Source organism: Miscanthus floridulus, chromosome 17 (assembly GCF_019320115.1).
Source record: "Miscanthus floridulus cultivar M001 chromosome 17, ASM1932011v1, whole genome shotgun sequence".
Classification (NCBI taxonomy): Eukaryota; Viridiplantae; Streptophyta; class Magnoliopsida; order Poales; family Poaceae; genus Miscanthus; species Miscanthus floridulus.
The window spans coordinates 20,826,664-20,841,385 of record NC_089596.1 but is presented as its reverse complement, the minus strand read 5'-3'; the positions used below and the strand labels follow the sequence as shown (position 1 = coordinate 20,841,385).

Sequence of the window (14,722 nt, the reverse complement as noted above, 5' to 3'; positions counted from 1 at the left end):
CGAAGCAACAAGCCTCGATGCCATCACTGCCGGCCTTGTCCCCTTCTGCGGGCGGCACCAGATCTCGAGTGCAGCTCCTCAATCCTGACACGGCTCTTTGGAAACACCCCTCTCCGCGATGGAGAGTGAAGAAGACTCACAGACGGCACCGAATTTTTTATTTTTAGCCCTTTTTTTGAAAAAAAAATCACAAATATGCCCCTGGAGGTAAGATTTCAAAATTTGGACCCTTAGCTCGGCGCCATCATTGCTGGCGCCGAGCTTTTAGGCTCGAAGCAGACGTGGCGGTGACTTGGCAGGCAGCTCGGCGCCAGTAACCCTGGTGCCGAGCCCGGCGCCAGTAACCCTGGTGCCGAGCCCGGCGCCAGGGTTATTAGCGCCAAGCCTGTCTTACGTATGCGCCCCAATCCTTTATTTCTTCCTCACCCTCTCTCTCTCGCACCTCCCTCGCCTCGCCCGAGCAGCGCACCACCGCCGCCGCCCGCGCCCTCTACCGCCCCCGGCCGCCCGCGCCCGTGCCTCGCCGCAGCCCGCGCCCCCGCCTAGCCGCCCTCGCCCGCGCCGCCACCGCGCCCTCGCCGTGCCCCACGCCCGCGCTGGACCACCGCGCCCCACGGCCGCGCCGGTCCCCGCGACCTCGCCTCACCCGACGTGCCGCCCACGCCCGTGGCCACATTGGCTGCGCCCCGCCGCGCCCGTGCCGTGCCGCCCGCGCCCGGCCTTGTCTACCGTGCCGCCCACCACCGCCGGCCTCGACCACGCCCATCGTGCCGGCCTCGCCGCGCAGAGTGCCGGGCATCCCGCATCCGCCGCGCGCCACCGCCGTCCTCGGCCGCGCCCTCGCCGGCCCCGGCACCTGCAGCGCCCGGCTGTGCCACCGCCGGCCCGGCTCGTCGGCCTGACCCACGCCCGACGTTCGCCGCGACTCCGTCGGCGTCCACGACTCCATCGTCGGACAGGTACAAATTATGAATTTGCAATGTGCGTACTTAGTTAGCTTTAATTATAGTGTAGTAGTTTTGGCATTTGGTATCTACTAGTTAATGTGATGACTCAGGTAGTTGATTTAGTTAGTGATCTAGTGAGATAGATATATAGATAGATACAAACATAGATACATAGATATAGTTAGATAGCTACTTAGATAGGTAGTTATATATTTAGTTAACTAAATAGGATCTAGCTATTTAGTGAGTACACTATATCTATGTATGTAGTTATTATCTTATTTACTTAGTTTGTAGTTAGAAAGTACTTGTTAGGTACTATGTATCGTCTAATTTGGACTAAAGGACATGTGTTTCGTTACGTGTTTGAAATAGATGGACAACCTAGTGACCATTTATCATGGAGGCACCGTTGAAAGCGATCGCTATGGATATGTTGAGTTTGTTGACATGCAAAGCGTGCCTGTGCTATTCAATGAAAAAACATCGTTTAGTGAGATAGTTGCAAGGGCTCGGGAGGAGCTGCATTGCCTTGGCGATGATGATGATGGCATTGGAGTTGAGGGTGTACTGCACCTAGGTTCTCCTCCCAACATCCTTAGGCGAATGATCCCAATTGGATGTGCAGATCAGTGGGAGAACTATGTGAGATCGGCAATGAAGAGCCAGCTGCAATGTTTGGACGTGGTTGTGCATCGGGTGTTAGTTGATCCCTTCCCTCATAGGGTTTCCCCACCAATGGGTCAACAGGCACACTTCGACCCTCTGGTCCCGGAACCTGATATGGATGTGGAGGTTGCACCTACGGTTCCGGATGCTCAATCTGCCCCCAATGAGGTAGTTGGAGATGCTTGTTAGACTCATGTTGTTGTGGCAGATCCTCCTCATGAGATCCCTTTGACATAGAATTATCTGAGTAAGTGTCTTAACCGCATGGTTATTGGGAGCTTACCCCCTTTCTTACATCCATTTCTTTCATTCTTTCCTCATTTCTCTACTTATGTTGTAGGAGACAATCCTGAGAATGTGGATGTGCCCCCTGTTGCTGCGCAAGTGTAGTGTGGAGATGGATTCCGTGGCTCCAATAGTGTTGAAATTATGAATGATTCGGAGCCATATGAGATGGCAAGGGCTCTTGATTCTGATGATGATCGCCCTATTGGAGAGCTGACAGAGACTGATGTTGAGATGCTGAGGCATATCTTTCCTGGCCGTCGTGATCCAAGAGTTCATGAGTTCAGCGATCTTGCTCATTCCGATCAGGCGTGTGCAGAAGGACGTGATGACGAGTTCAGCGATCTTACTCATTCCGATCAGGCGTATCTTTCCCGAGGTCATTGAAGACCAACCCGACGGCAGCGCGCAAGGTGTCATGGTCGTCGCTCTCTGACTGGAGTTGATCCCGCACCTCAGAGAGTTGCCTCTATAGGACTGCCCAAGCCGAACATCAAAGAGCGTCAGAAAACCGACTACAAACGTCAAGCAAAAAGGTAACCAGAGCCTTACCTTTCACTTGCTCCTCGAGGACCGTCTTCTCCCTTTGGAGCACGCCAACATCCCCAGCCAAGGCGGCAGCCAGGCCCTCGGCTTCTTCCTTCAACTTCTGCTCGTTTTCGAGCGTGCGTCGAGCGTCGATGCTCTCTTGACGGGCAATGTCGAGTGTCGGGCAGAGTCGTTCAAGCTCCGCAGCATCTTCCCCGGCCTTGGTGACCATAGCCTTGAGCTTGTTGTCGGCCTCATCAGCATGTTGACGGGCTTCCCGTTCCTTGGTCTGGAGGCTCGCCACCTCCTCCTGCAGCCACGGCACTTCGGTAGCAAGCCCCCAGACCTCCCTCTCACGACGGAGGAATAGGGACTTCTCCCGGCTGCGCATCACAAGGGACTGTGGAAAAATTAGGTTAGAATTATATAAACAGGGCTCGAAAGTAGAAAACATGAAGACACGACAAACCTGGTCGGCCGGGGCGATGTCATCCTTCAACACCCCCAACGCGTCGGTCAGAGAGCGGGCTACAGACTCAAGTCCTGAGCGCACGCTCGTCCAATCCTTCACCTCCGTCGGGTCGTCGAGGGTGAACACCGAGTCACTCAGGTCCAACCGCCTAGCCCAAATGGAGCCGGTCTCTTCCCCATGTGAGCGGATCATCGCCCGGCCGAACAAGGGACCGGGAGGGCCTAGCCCCAACCAAGGGGTCGCCCATCGCAACCGTTGGCGTCGGCCCGACGGGAGCTGACGGTACCTCCTCCATCATCGGCGCTCCCTCAGGAGCGGACCCTCCGATGGCAGAGGAGGCTGGCAGCTCAGGCTTCAAAGTCTGAGTCGTCGCCATGTTCGCAAGGGACGCCTCAACCACGCCTCCTCTCATCTGCCCCACCTTAGGTGTGTTGATAGGCACGGGCGCCGATTCCACGAGCGCCTCCTCTGGCACAATTGGCGCCTCTGCCTCTCCCGCTTCCTCAGGCGGCGCCATGTCTGCCTCAGCGCCATCACGGCGCGCCCCCAACACTATGCCAGTTGGCTCCTAGGGGATTGACCGACGCGACAGGATCTTCTGCGGCGCCAACACTAGGAGGTTGCTGGGGCCGGTCCTGCGGAAAGCACCAACGTCACACGATGAAATCGGAGAACGCAACAAAAGGGCGAAGAAGTTGTTAACTCACCTCGACGCCATTATCTGAGAATGTTTTGGGTGCTGGTCACTCGACTCCAACTCCGCCACGTCGGCAATTGGCCGCTTCGATCCCCCGGTGGGGTCGATCAGAGCAGGGTGGACTTGCTCCTCCGACCTCGGGGGCGCGTCATCCCCCACCGATCTTGGAGGCGCATCCTCTTCGCTTTGAGCTAGGGCTTGCTGCGGAATCGGGGTCACCCAGGCGGGGTTGGTCGGAGTGGGGCGGACTTGCCCCGCCGACCTCAGGGGTGTGTTGTCCCCCGCCGATCTTGGAGGCGCATCCTCTTCGGTTTGTGCTGGGGCGTGCTGCGGAATCAGGGTCATGTTGGCCTGCCCCGCGTCGGCCTACTCATCCTCGCGCGCAAGTGCGCCCCATGGGATGTTGGGGTCGAACTCATCCTCCTCCTCTTCCTCCTCCTAGTCGCCGTCACTCTCCTCCAAGCCTTGCCGGCGCTTTCCACGCTGTAGCTTCGCTCGCTCCTTCTTCGCCTTCTTCCACTCCTTCTTCGCCTTCGCCGCCTCAGCCGCGGCGCGGTTCACCGCCCTCCTGGCCGCGTCCTCTGGCAGTGGTGGGTCGGACTCATGGGTGAAGAGGCCGGGCTGCAAATCCCGACGCTGAGAATCTAAGAACAGAGGAGGGTCGGCCAAGGAAAGAAACTCAAAGAAGGCTTACCAGCTCGACGAAATCCACGTCCGGTCGCTTCGCGGGATTCCCCAGGACCGGGTACACCGGGGCGAGATCCACCGACGGATCCGCCGGGCACTCCATCGCCTCCTTGATGCGTTATGCCGTTTCGCCGACACTGAGGGCCTCACCGGCAACCTTCACCGTCCCTTCGGGCGCGGAATCTGGCGTCATCTTGTACATCGGAAGAGCGCGCGCCATCAGCGGCGCCAGCCTCCTGATATGGTACGCTCCGATGACGCCGGTCCCACGAAGACCGCGGCCCTTCAGAGTCGCGATGGCTTTGAGAAGGTCGTCGAGCCTCTTCTGCTCCTTCGTGACGGTCCTGTAGCTCCACGCATAAGTGAACATGGTGATTGCTATAGGAACTATGGGTTGGGAACGATAGTTTCTACTGGACATTAATTACTCTTGGAAACTACCTCTAGAAACTATCTGTTGGGAGTGCCCTTAGACTCGTATGCTAGTCTGGAGTACCAACCTGAGAGTTGATTAGCTAGGGTAGAGTCTATTTATGAATAATATGCTGCATAACAATTAATAAGCGAGAGGGGCCTCTTGATGACTCGTCACTAGGTTTTTAATTGGAGAAACGTCACTAGGTTTTTAATTGGTGAAATGTCGTAATATTAGCGGGTGATGCCGCAACCGCGAACTATTTAACCTTGAAGCACAAGCATTGTAAGTCTGAACTCGAAAACAGCCTAGCTAACTGGTCAAGTCTTCTGCTTTAAGTAATTATTGCTCATTCCTTCCACCTTAATTAACTATTGTGAGATGGTGCGCCATCTATCAATGACCGAGACGCGCCATGGACCGGCCAAGTCTCTCTAAAGAATTGTTTTGGCTCACGCACGCGTCATATCGGCGCTTTCACATTTACTCTAAACAAGGTGCACAAATCTAGATGAATTAATTAATAAAAACAAAAGCACATAGTACATGCTGAATGAAGCAAGCGAGAACCTTCGCAGACAGCAACAAGGCTTTTTTTTTTCTGAGACAGCACATAGTACATGCTGGCTTTATAGCCTCCACCTTCGCCCCCTTCCTACGCTACAGCAATAAGGTAAAAACTCCGTCAAAATAAACTGGTTTCGTCTAATTTCTCCAATTTAATACAATTGAAGTTGTGAAGCGTGGCCGAAAAAAACTATAAAATAGCATACCTTTTGGCTGTTTGTTTCATCTTATTTTGACAATAAACAGCTTATAAGCTGTACCAAACAGGTGCTTAGACAGCCACAACAATCTCCATAGGCAACCCATAATTTTTTTAAAGGTCTACGGAAAGGTTGCGGTGGGTGTCTCGGAAAATCTTATTATTATTGTTATTGAGTAGCTATGTGTTTTATTTTTTTTCATAGGGTTGCTTTCTTCGACTCTGAATTCAATGGTGGATGCAAGTTGTTGGATGTATCTTTAGACTCAAATGCTTGTCTGGAGTACCGACCAGAGAGTTGCGTAGCTAGGGTAAAGTCTTTTTATGAATATGCTGCATAATAATTAATAGGCGAGAGGGGCCTCCTAATGACTCATCACTAGGTTTTTATAAGACCAATCTCAATGGGGTTTCATCAAAGTTTTATGGGCATTAAATATGCTAATGTGACACAATATTGATGAAGAGAGATGATAAAAGTTTCATGGGAGTAGATTTAGTTTCATGGGGATGAAACTCTTCTGCTCCAAAATATGGATATGTTAAAAACTATTACATGAAATCCGCACTGAGACTGGCCTAATTAGTGAAACGTCGTAATATTTGCGGGTAATGCCGCAGCCGCGAACTAATTAACCATGAAGCACTTGCAAGTCTGAACTCGAAAGCAGCCCAGCTTGCCGGTCAAGTCTTCTGCTTTAAATAAGTAATTATTGCTCATTCGTTATTCCACCTAGGGCAGTCAGCCAGTCACAATGTATTTGGACTATTTGTAGTTATTTTTGTTGCGACAATGTTGCGGTCTATATGGACCAAAATATAGGGCCCATTGGGGCATAAAAAAATGTCAATATCTTCTTCCTCGCCCCATCTCGTGATTCCGCTCAGGCCGCATCCGCCAACCACACCGGCCGCCGCCATGTCCGCTCGCTCCTCCGTCTGCACCTCGCCTCTCCTCCGTCCATACCGGGCTGCCACCGTACCGTCTTAAATCAGATTCATCCCCACCGAATCGGCCTTCTTCTTCGTAGATCGGATTCGAGCTTCTTGTTCCTCATGCCTGTCCAAGCGGACACAAACGGCGGGGGTGCTGACTGTGCGGACACCGGCTGCGACAGCCTCGCCGGCACGTGGAGCTCGGGCGACGGCATCTTGCCGGACGCGCGTGGAAGCTCACCTTTCGGGCCGTGCGGATGGCCGGAGTAACCCCGCGAGCCGCACGAACGGCTGGGGCCTCACCGGTACGTTGAGCTCGGGCGACAGCCTCTCGCAGGCCGCACGTGGAAGCTCGGGCGGCGGCCTCGGACAACATCGTCGTTGTTCTTTGCTGGAATCGATAGAGAAGGAGAAAGCTGCTAGAGGGGTAGAGGAGAGATAATTTTATATTTTTTTATTCCTTATATGGGTATCTATATGCTTATGGGTAACTGGAACATAGATTGTAAAATGGACTGTTCTCATCGTATTTCAGCTTGCCCATTGAGAATATTTTAGTCCCAAAGGATTAGTTGATGGACACGTTGTGGTTGCTCTTAACTATTGTGGGATGGTGCGTTGTCATCTATCAAAGACCGAGATGCTATGGACTGACCAAGTCTCTCTAAAGAATAGTTTTGGCTTAGGCACGCGTCATATGGGCGCTTTCACATATACAGCCTGTTCGCTTGTTGGTTTCAGCCAGCCCAAACCAGCCAGACAACAGTGTTTTTCTCTCACAATAAATTAGCACCAGCCAGCTCAAACCAGCCCAGAAATCAACCAGCGAACAGGCTGATACTCTTCTCCGTCTGGCGTTATCTAGGTAGCATCTATCTACCTACGTACTCCTACTCGATGAAATTTCAGATGCTTTTGTTTTTCGGTGGATGATGAAATTTCAAACCCTTAAGCTTAGCGAATGGCAGGATTTTAGATTATTTTTACACACCACTGAGAACGCGGACACTCACAATACACGCACACTCATCTCTACTAACGCATGCACGTAAACCCTACCGCTATGAGTATCTTCAAAGATCGGGCCGACAAATCTTCGAGATTGACAGAAGTCACCACAGGCGTCTCGTTGTGGACAAGAATGTCGCCTACCATTAAAAGCACAACGTTGTTAAATTTTGAAATATTCGCTTTCACGGAGAGTCGAACCTAGAACATGAGGTGCTACTAAGACTGTTGTAACCACTACCCTATAGACCCTTTTGCTACAGTACCTTACTTATCTGTCTGGCAAAAGCAAATGATATATTTATGGGTAAATTAAGCAAGGTGCACAAATCTGGAAGAAATAAAAACAAAAGCATATACCTGCTGAATGAAGCAAGCTAGAACCTTCGCAGACAGCAGGGAGGCTTGATGTTTTTTTTTTGTGTGTGCGCACGCGCGTGTGGCGGAGGGATGGTGCTGGGTATATTATAGCCTCCAAACCCCTACCTACACTACACCGCAATCTAAATGTTGTTGACTCCTGTTGATTGGAGCACTCAGCAGTGAGCCCTGCATCATTTAACAACGTTCATTGCGCTCCCTCGTTCGCCCATATCATCGTCATCCCCTGCTGCCCTGTCCGCTGAGAGGTCGGCAGCGCTTGTTCCTTCATTGACTGCTAAGCGGACGTCGTCAACGCCTTCGGTGGCCGAGGTTTCTTTCAGGATCCTACGAGCTCACGATCCAGGTGCGATTCTGATCGACGTTTATTTGGTAGCTAGGATCTGTTTTGCGATCCAGGTGCGATTCTGATCGACGTTTAAAACTGATCCGATGTAGTATATACCATGTGCATAACAAGTCTGTTAAGTGTTAAGCCATGCTTTTACGCAGGCTCTAATCATAGGAGACATTATATAACCAACTTTATATGTACTAGCAAAGGAAAAAGTCTACTTAACCCCCCACCTTTCATACTTGGTCTACTTCACCCCCTAACTTATATAACCAACTTTATTTGGTAGCTAGGATCTGCTACAGCAGACGTGGGTTTGCTAAAGTGCCGGTGGTTTTGATTTTTTTTTATTTTCGGTGAATTTTTGAAAAATCATAGTAAATCACAGAAAAATCATAAAATGAAAAATCTAATTTTATTGGACTCCACGTAAGTAAATCTACACAGTGAATATATAATACGGTATGCTTTAGTACAAATTTTTTTTGTAGCTTTAGATTAATTGGAAAATCCAATTTTGTCTGTAATTAATTATAATTTATCTATAACTAAGTTATACATAGTCCAATGAGTACAAAATTTTTACTATAGTTCAAGCATACAATAATTAGCGTACCATAAAAATTTCACCACAATTGGACCATAGAAGCTGCAGTTATGAATTATTCCAATTAATTACAGATAAAATTAGATTTTCCAATTAATCTAATGCTACAGTAAAAAAATTTGTACTAAAGCATACCGTATTATATATTCACTATGTAGATCTACTCATGTGGAGTCCAACAAAATAAGATTTTTTATTTTATGATTTTTCTATGATTTATTGTGATTTTTCAAAGATTCATTGAAAATAAAAAATTCAAACCAATGGTACTATAGCAACCCTGATGTTACTGTAGCAAACAGCGGTCAAAAACCGCCCGGGGGTAAAATAGACGGTTTTGGAAAATTCAGGGGGTAAAATAGACGGTTTCATAGTTGGGGGTGAAGTAGACCATGTATGAAAGGTGGGGGGTTAAGTAGACTTTTTCCAACTAGCAAATGTGTATGTACGTTGCAACGAAAGCCGACACCTATTAGAATCGGACTTCATATCGTTGCTGAACGCGAGTTGTTCTAACACACATATAAGCACGAATTGTTAATTCAGGTCACATATATACGGTTCACAAAGGGCAGGGGACACTTTATAGAAAGTAAAAAGAAAAAAGACAAACCAAAGGATCACTTCTCTTTTATAATATAACAAATATGCTCGTGTATTGCAACTGGAGAAAATAAGATACGAGAATTCATAGGAAATGAGAACGTGAATGTTACTTATCTGTTTATGTTTTATCTTTTTTATAAAATTTTAAAACCATAACTTATTATGATCATGACATTCATGACAAAAGTTAATGTCACTAATAATACGATAATGTTCTATTAAGCCTGTATCAAATTAAAATAGACCTTTGATATATTTTTTCTCCTATATAAAGCACAAAAATATTTACTCGTAAATACATTATAATCTTAATTTTCAAACTATCCGTACGTTATTATAGTTAATTATCGAGTTCTGTGACTAACTTTGAGGACCCATAAAAGTCTGTAAGTCTAATATTTGATTTAGGTCAACAAGTCTCAGCCACGATCTGTTCCATGTGCGACTCTGATCATTCTAGCTAGGATCTATTCCATGTGCGATTCTACCAAAACTCAATCAGTAGTGTGATTCTGTATCGTTCGGCTTCGGTTCGATCATATTAGTATTGTGCGGTTCTGACAACCATGCTGTTGTTCAACACACCAGGGCCCGGGAGGGATAGAGCAATCAAAATCAAAGATGGAAGGTTTTCTGGTGAGCGCAGCAACGGGGGCACTGAAGGCTGTCACTGTGAAGCTGGCAACTTTGCTTGGTGATGAGTTGAAGAACATGAAAGACGTGCACAAGGAGATCAAGTCTCTCTCTGATGAACTTAATTACATGCATGCCTTCCTCGAGAAGATGTCAGAGGAGGAGAATCCTGACAACCAAGACAAGATATGGATGACAGATGTGCGGGAGATGTCATACGACATCGAGGACAGTCTCGATGACTTTATGATTTGTATTGATGATGACAAATCTGCTAAGAAGAAGAGCCTAATGAAGAAGTGTACGAAGTTGCTGGATAAGATGAAGGCACATAAACGGATCTCCAAGGCGATACAGGAATTCAAGACACAGATTAGGGAGGTGAGAGACAGGAATCACAGATATAGGACCGGTGTGACGGCCACCAAGGATTCACATGAGATGATTGATATTCGGGCTCAGGCTATCTTTAAGGATGCATCAGAGCTTGTGGCCATTGATGAACAAAAGAATGAGTTGATCAACTTGTTGATAGAAGATGGATCTTTATCTCGGCATCAGGTGAAGGTGGTCGCCATTGTTGGACTTGGTGGACTAGGGAAGACAACACTTGCGAATCAAGTGTATGAGTCACTTAAGGATAAATTTGACTGTAAGGCTTTTGTAACAGTATCACGAACTCCTCACATGTTGGAAGTGTTGAGAACTATTCTCCTTGACATTAGCGAGCAGGAGTACACCGGAGATATGCAGCATCTTATCAGAAAGATATCCGATTTCCTTCAAGATAAAAGGTATGATAGAAAACAGCTCCTCCGATAGACCCTTCGTTCACTATATGATTAAGCATATTTTTAATTTGTTTTATATTTTTTGAGCTCCAGAACTACTAATTTTTAGACTTAGGAGTAAGTATGGGCATGCCATCTATTTCTAATTTTCTATCATGTGGCATGTGGCATGTGGCACCAGCCTGTGGTGCATGTGGCTGGTTTTTGCCCTACTACTAGGGGATAGTTGTAGTGGTGACTAACCAGGATGTCATGGTCGGTCCAAGTTAGGTTAGTATCGAACCTAGGGTTTGAAGGTTTTCTGAGGCCATGTAGTTGAAGCTTCTTTTTTATTATAATACCTTGTGGATGTCTAGGGTCAAGTTTTTATTTATTTGTAGCACACTTTGTGAGGCCTAACATGAAGGTCTTAAAAGAAACTCAAGTTACTAGCATTAAGATAAGATTAGTAATAAAAATCAGTGTCTCCTATATAATAATAAAGCATTGATGGAAAGTATATAATTTTATTTTTATTAGTATTTGTCCCTGAATGGAAGAAAACCTAGGTTTTAACTAAACATTCACCTTACGCTATGAATTTGAGATTTGGTCCAACTCAAAAAAACACATTTCTATTATTTGATTTGTATTAATTTTTTTATTTTAGTCCTTACTAATAGACTTCACTAACTAATTTGGCAGGTACCTCATTGTTGTGGATGATTTATGGGATTCCGAATCATGGGAAACCATTCAGAATGCTCTTATAAAAAATAGTTGTGCCAGCAGAATAATCACAACCACACGTAAAATTGAAGTAGCTCAATCTTGCTGCACTTTACGTCGGGGTCACATATATAAATTATGTCCTCTTAATCCCAAGAACTCGAGAGAGTTGTTCCTGAAGAGAATATTTGGTTCAGAAGAGGGATGCCCATCAGACCTCTCTGAAGTTTGTGATGACATCTTGAAAAAATGTGATGGTTTGCGTTTGGCAATTATAGCAATAGCTGGCTTGTTGGCAGGGAAAGCACCAACTGTAGATGAACGGAACAAAGTTCAATGTTCATTTGGTCATGCACTTGAAAGGCACTCGGATGTCAATAGAATGATACAGATATTGTCACTGAGTTATTTTGACCTTCCTCCCCACCTAAGAAGTTGTCTTCTATATCTAAGTATATTCCCAGAAGATTATGTGATTAGAAAGGATCGATTGATACTGAGATGGATTGCCGAGGGATTCGTTCATGAAGAGCATGGGTTCACCCAATATGAGATTGGGGATAGGTGTTTCAACGAGCTCATAAACAGAAGCTTGATTCAGCCAGTGGATTTAGGTTTTTTTGATGTGATTTGCTGTCGGGTCCATGACACAATTCTTGAGTTCATTCTGTCCAAGGCTGTGGAAGAGAATTTTGTAACTCTGTTTGGCCTTCCTAACTCTCTACAGGACAGGAATGAGGTCAGTGGTGCCATAGTAGGCTCACGGGAGAAAATAATATATTATCATGTCCGTGCAGTTGTGGTGTTCCCTGGAAGTCTTGATAGCCTCCCTTCTCTGCAGAAGTTCAAGCATTTGCGTGTTTTGGATTTAGAAGACTGTAAGGGACTTCAAGCCCACCATTTGGCACATCTGGCTGGATTATTTGCTCTGAGGTACTTGAGCCTACATGACACAAGGATAGACGAGCTTCCTGAAGAACTGGAGAGCTACAGTATTTACAAACACTAGATATAAGGGGTACTTCTATAAAAGAGCTGCCATCCAGTGTTGGCCAGATGTGCGGCTGCCAGATTTGGGAAGAACATGCAAGCATTGCAGCAGTTGGTGGGGTCCATCAGTGTCCGCTATCAGTCACCTAGCTTTGCACAGGAGCTTCGTCAGTTAAGAAATGTACGGATACTAGAGATATTGTTTGATGATGAGGTGAGCGAAGATTTGGTGTCATCTCTGTGTACACTTGGTACGGGATGCCTAAATTCTTTGGATATAGAATGCCACAAAGAGCATATGAAATTGGTGATGGAGCCATGGAGCCCCACCCCGCACGGCCTCAAGATACTTCAAATCGGTCCGATTGTGGTCCCAAGGGTCCCTAGATGGATCGGTTCACTTGATAACCTTCAGGATTTGACTCTCTGTGTTGAGCAACTCGGGATGGCAGACTTTGGTTTGCTCGGGAGTTTGAACGCTCTTTCCAGCCTCTATTTGTCGGTAAAGGTCGAAGTTGCTGACAGATCGTCCTCCTCTCAAGGAACACAATGGGTCAAGATCAGCGGCACACATGGATTCCCATCCTTGAGAAGATTCCTAGTCGGTTCAGAATACTGTGCATTTGGGTTGTTGTTCGAAGGTGGAGCCATGCCAAAGCTACAAGTGCTCTATCTCGAGTTTGATGGAGGCAAAACGGGGTCTCTCACCAATGGAGAGTTTGATTTTGGCATCCATCATCTACCCTGTCTTGCTCTCGTAGGACATTATTACTTCAGGAAATATTTTGATCCCGACGCCCCCGCGTGGGAAGCCCTTAAGAAAGCGGTCAGCTCCCATCCCAACCATCCCAAGCTACATATTAACTAATTTACCCTGTTGGTAAGGACAACAAAGCAGAAATGCGTGCTACGAAACGCCAGGACGGACAAGGCGTTTCGCACTCCACTGCATTAATAACTAATTTATTGGTAATGTTGTTTATATGTGGTTCATGTTATTGTTATTTAATTTATGTTTTATCAGCAAACCCGAATGATTATCGACGTAAGTATTATTTTTTTATAGTAATTTGTCACGGAGCGAATATGACGCCCAGAGTGGCAGATTTATTTATTTTGTGTAAGCATGCACCCCGTCCGTCCAGCATTGACGAGTGTACATGTTGTGAATGAAGTTTCTGATGCCAGATTTATAAAGTGTCGATGAACACAACAAAATGTTGCGTGCACTTGTTGTAGTCCACCATCTCGATCACGCCGTCTGCTGCCACATCCCTTGATGAGCACCGGACGGACGCAGCGGTCAAATTCATCGTATCATCGAGAACGGGCCGCCTAATAAGTAGACACCCACAACAATAGCGGCAGCCAAATAAATTGACAAGGATTTCCATTCCAATAAAGAAAAGCACAAGATTATTTCATCCGGCAAAATCGACACTTGCGTTTTGAATTAGATTGACCTCGGCGTGTAATTTGTACCACGATGATTTCATGGCTTTCCTGGCACTTGTACCTCAGTGCAAATAAACCTGGATCCAGGTGTCGATTATATTCTAGGAAGTGGGACTACTCTACCAAAAACCGATCCGGGTGAATCTGATATATATTCTCATGCCCGTGCAGTTTCAGTGTTTTCAGACAGTCTTAATAGCCTCCCATCTTTGCAGAAGTTGAAGCATTTGCGTGCTTTGGATTTAGAAGGCTGTGAGGGACTACAAGCCCCACCGTCTGGCACACCTATGCGGTTTATTTGCACTGAGGTACTTGAGCTTGCGTCAAACATGGATAAATGAGCTTCCTGAAGAAATTGGAGAGCTGAGTATTTACAAACACTGGATTTAAGAGTTACTCATATAAAGAAGCTTCCATCAAGTATTCTTCGCCTTGCATGGTTGGTCAATCTATTTTTCTAGTTTTGGTGTGCATTTGCCAGATGGATTCAGGAACTTTCAAGCCTTGCAGAGGTTGCAAGACATCACAGTATGGAGTCAGATACCTAACTTCATGCAGGAGCTCTATCAGCTAAGAAATTTACGGATACTGAGGGTGTGGACAGATGTGTTTACCAAAGATTTGGCCTCATCTCTGTGTATACTTGGTACAGGAAGCCTAAATTCTTTGGCTGCAGGAACCAACGAAGAGTCCATGAACTTCGTGATGGAGCCATGGAACCCCACCCCCATCAGCCTCAAACGACTTGAAATATTGGGTATTCAGCTACCGAGGATCCCTAGATGGATCGGCTCACTTGATAATCTG

The 14,722-nt window shown here is 46.8% G+C and overlaps 1 protein-coding gene across 1 annotated transcript; it reads left to right on the top strand.

The window, feature by feature from the left end:
• Positions 1-7,983: 7,983 nt before the first annotated feature.
• On the top strand, positions 7,984-13,543 carry LOC136517305 (disease resistance protein RGA5-like). Its single transcript, XM_066510853.1, has 3 exons — positions 7,984-8,137; positions 9,927-10,765; positions 11,447-13,543. The coding sequence occupies exons 2-3, from the start codon at positions 9,960-9,962 to the stop codon at positions 12,477-12,479; spliced, it is 1,839 nt and encodes a 612-aa protein (XP_066366950.1). The 5' UTR covers positions 7,984-8,137; positions 9,927-9,959; the 3' UTR covers positions 12,480-13,543.
• The last annotated feature ends 1,179 nt before the right edge of the window (positions 13,544-14,722 follow it).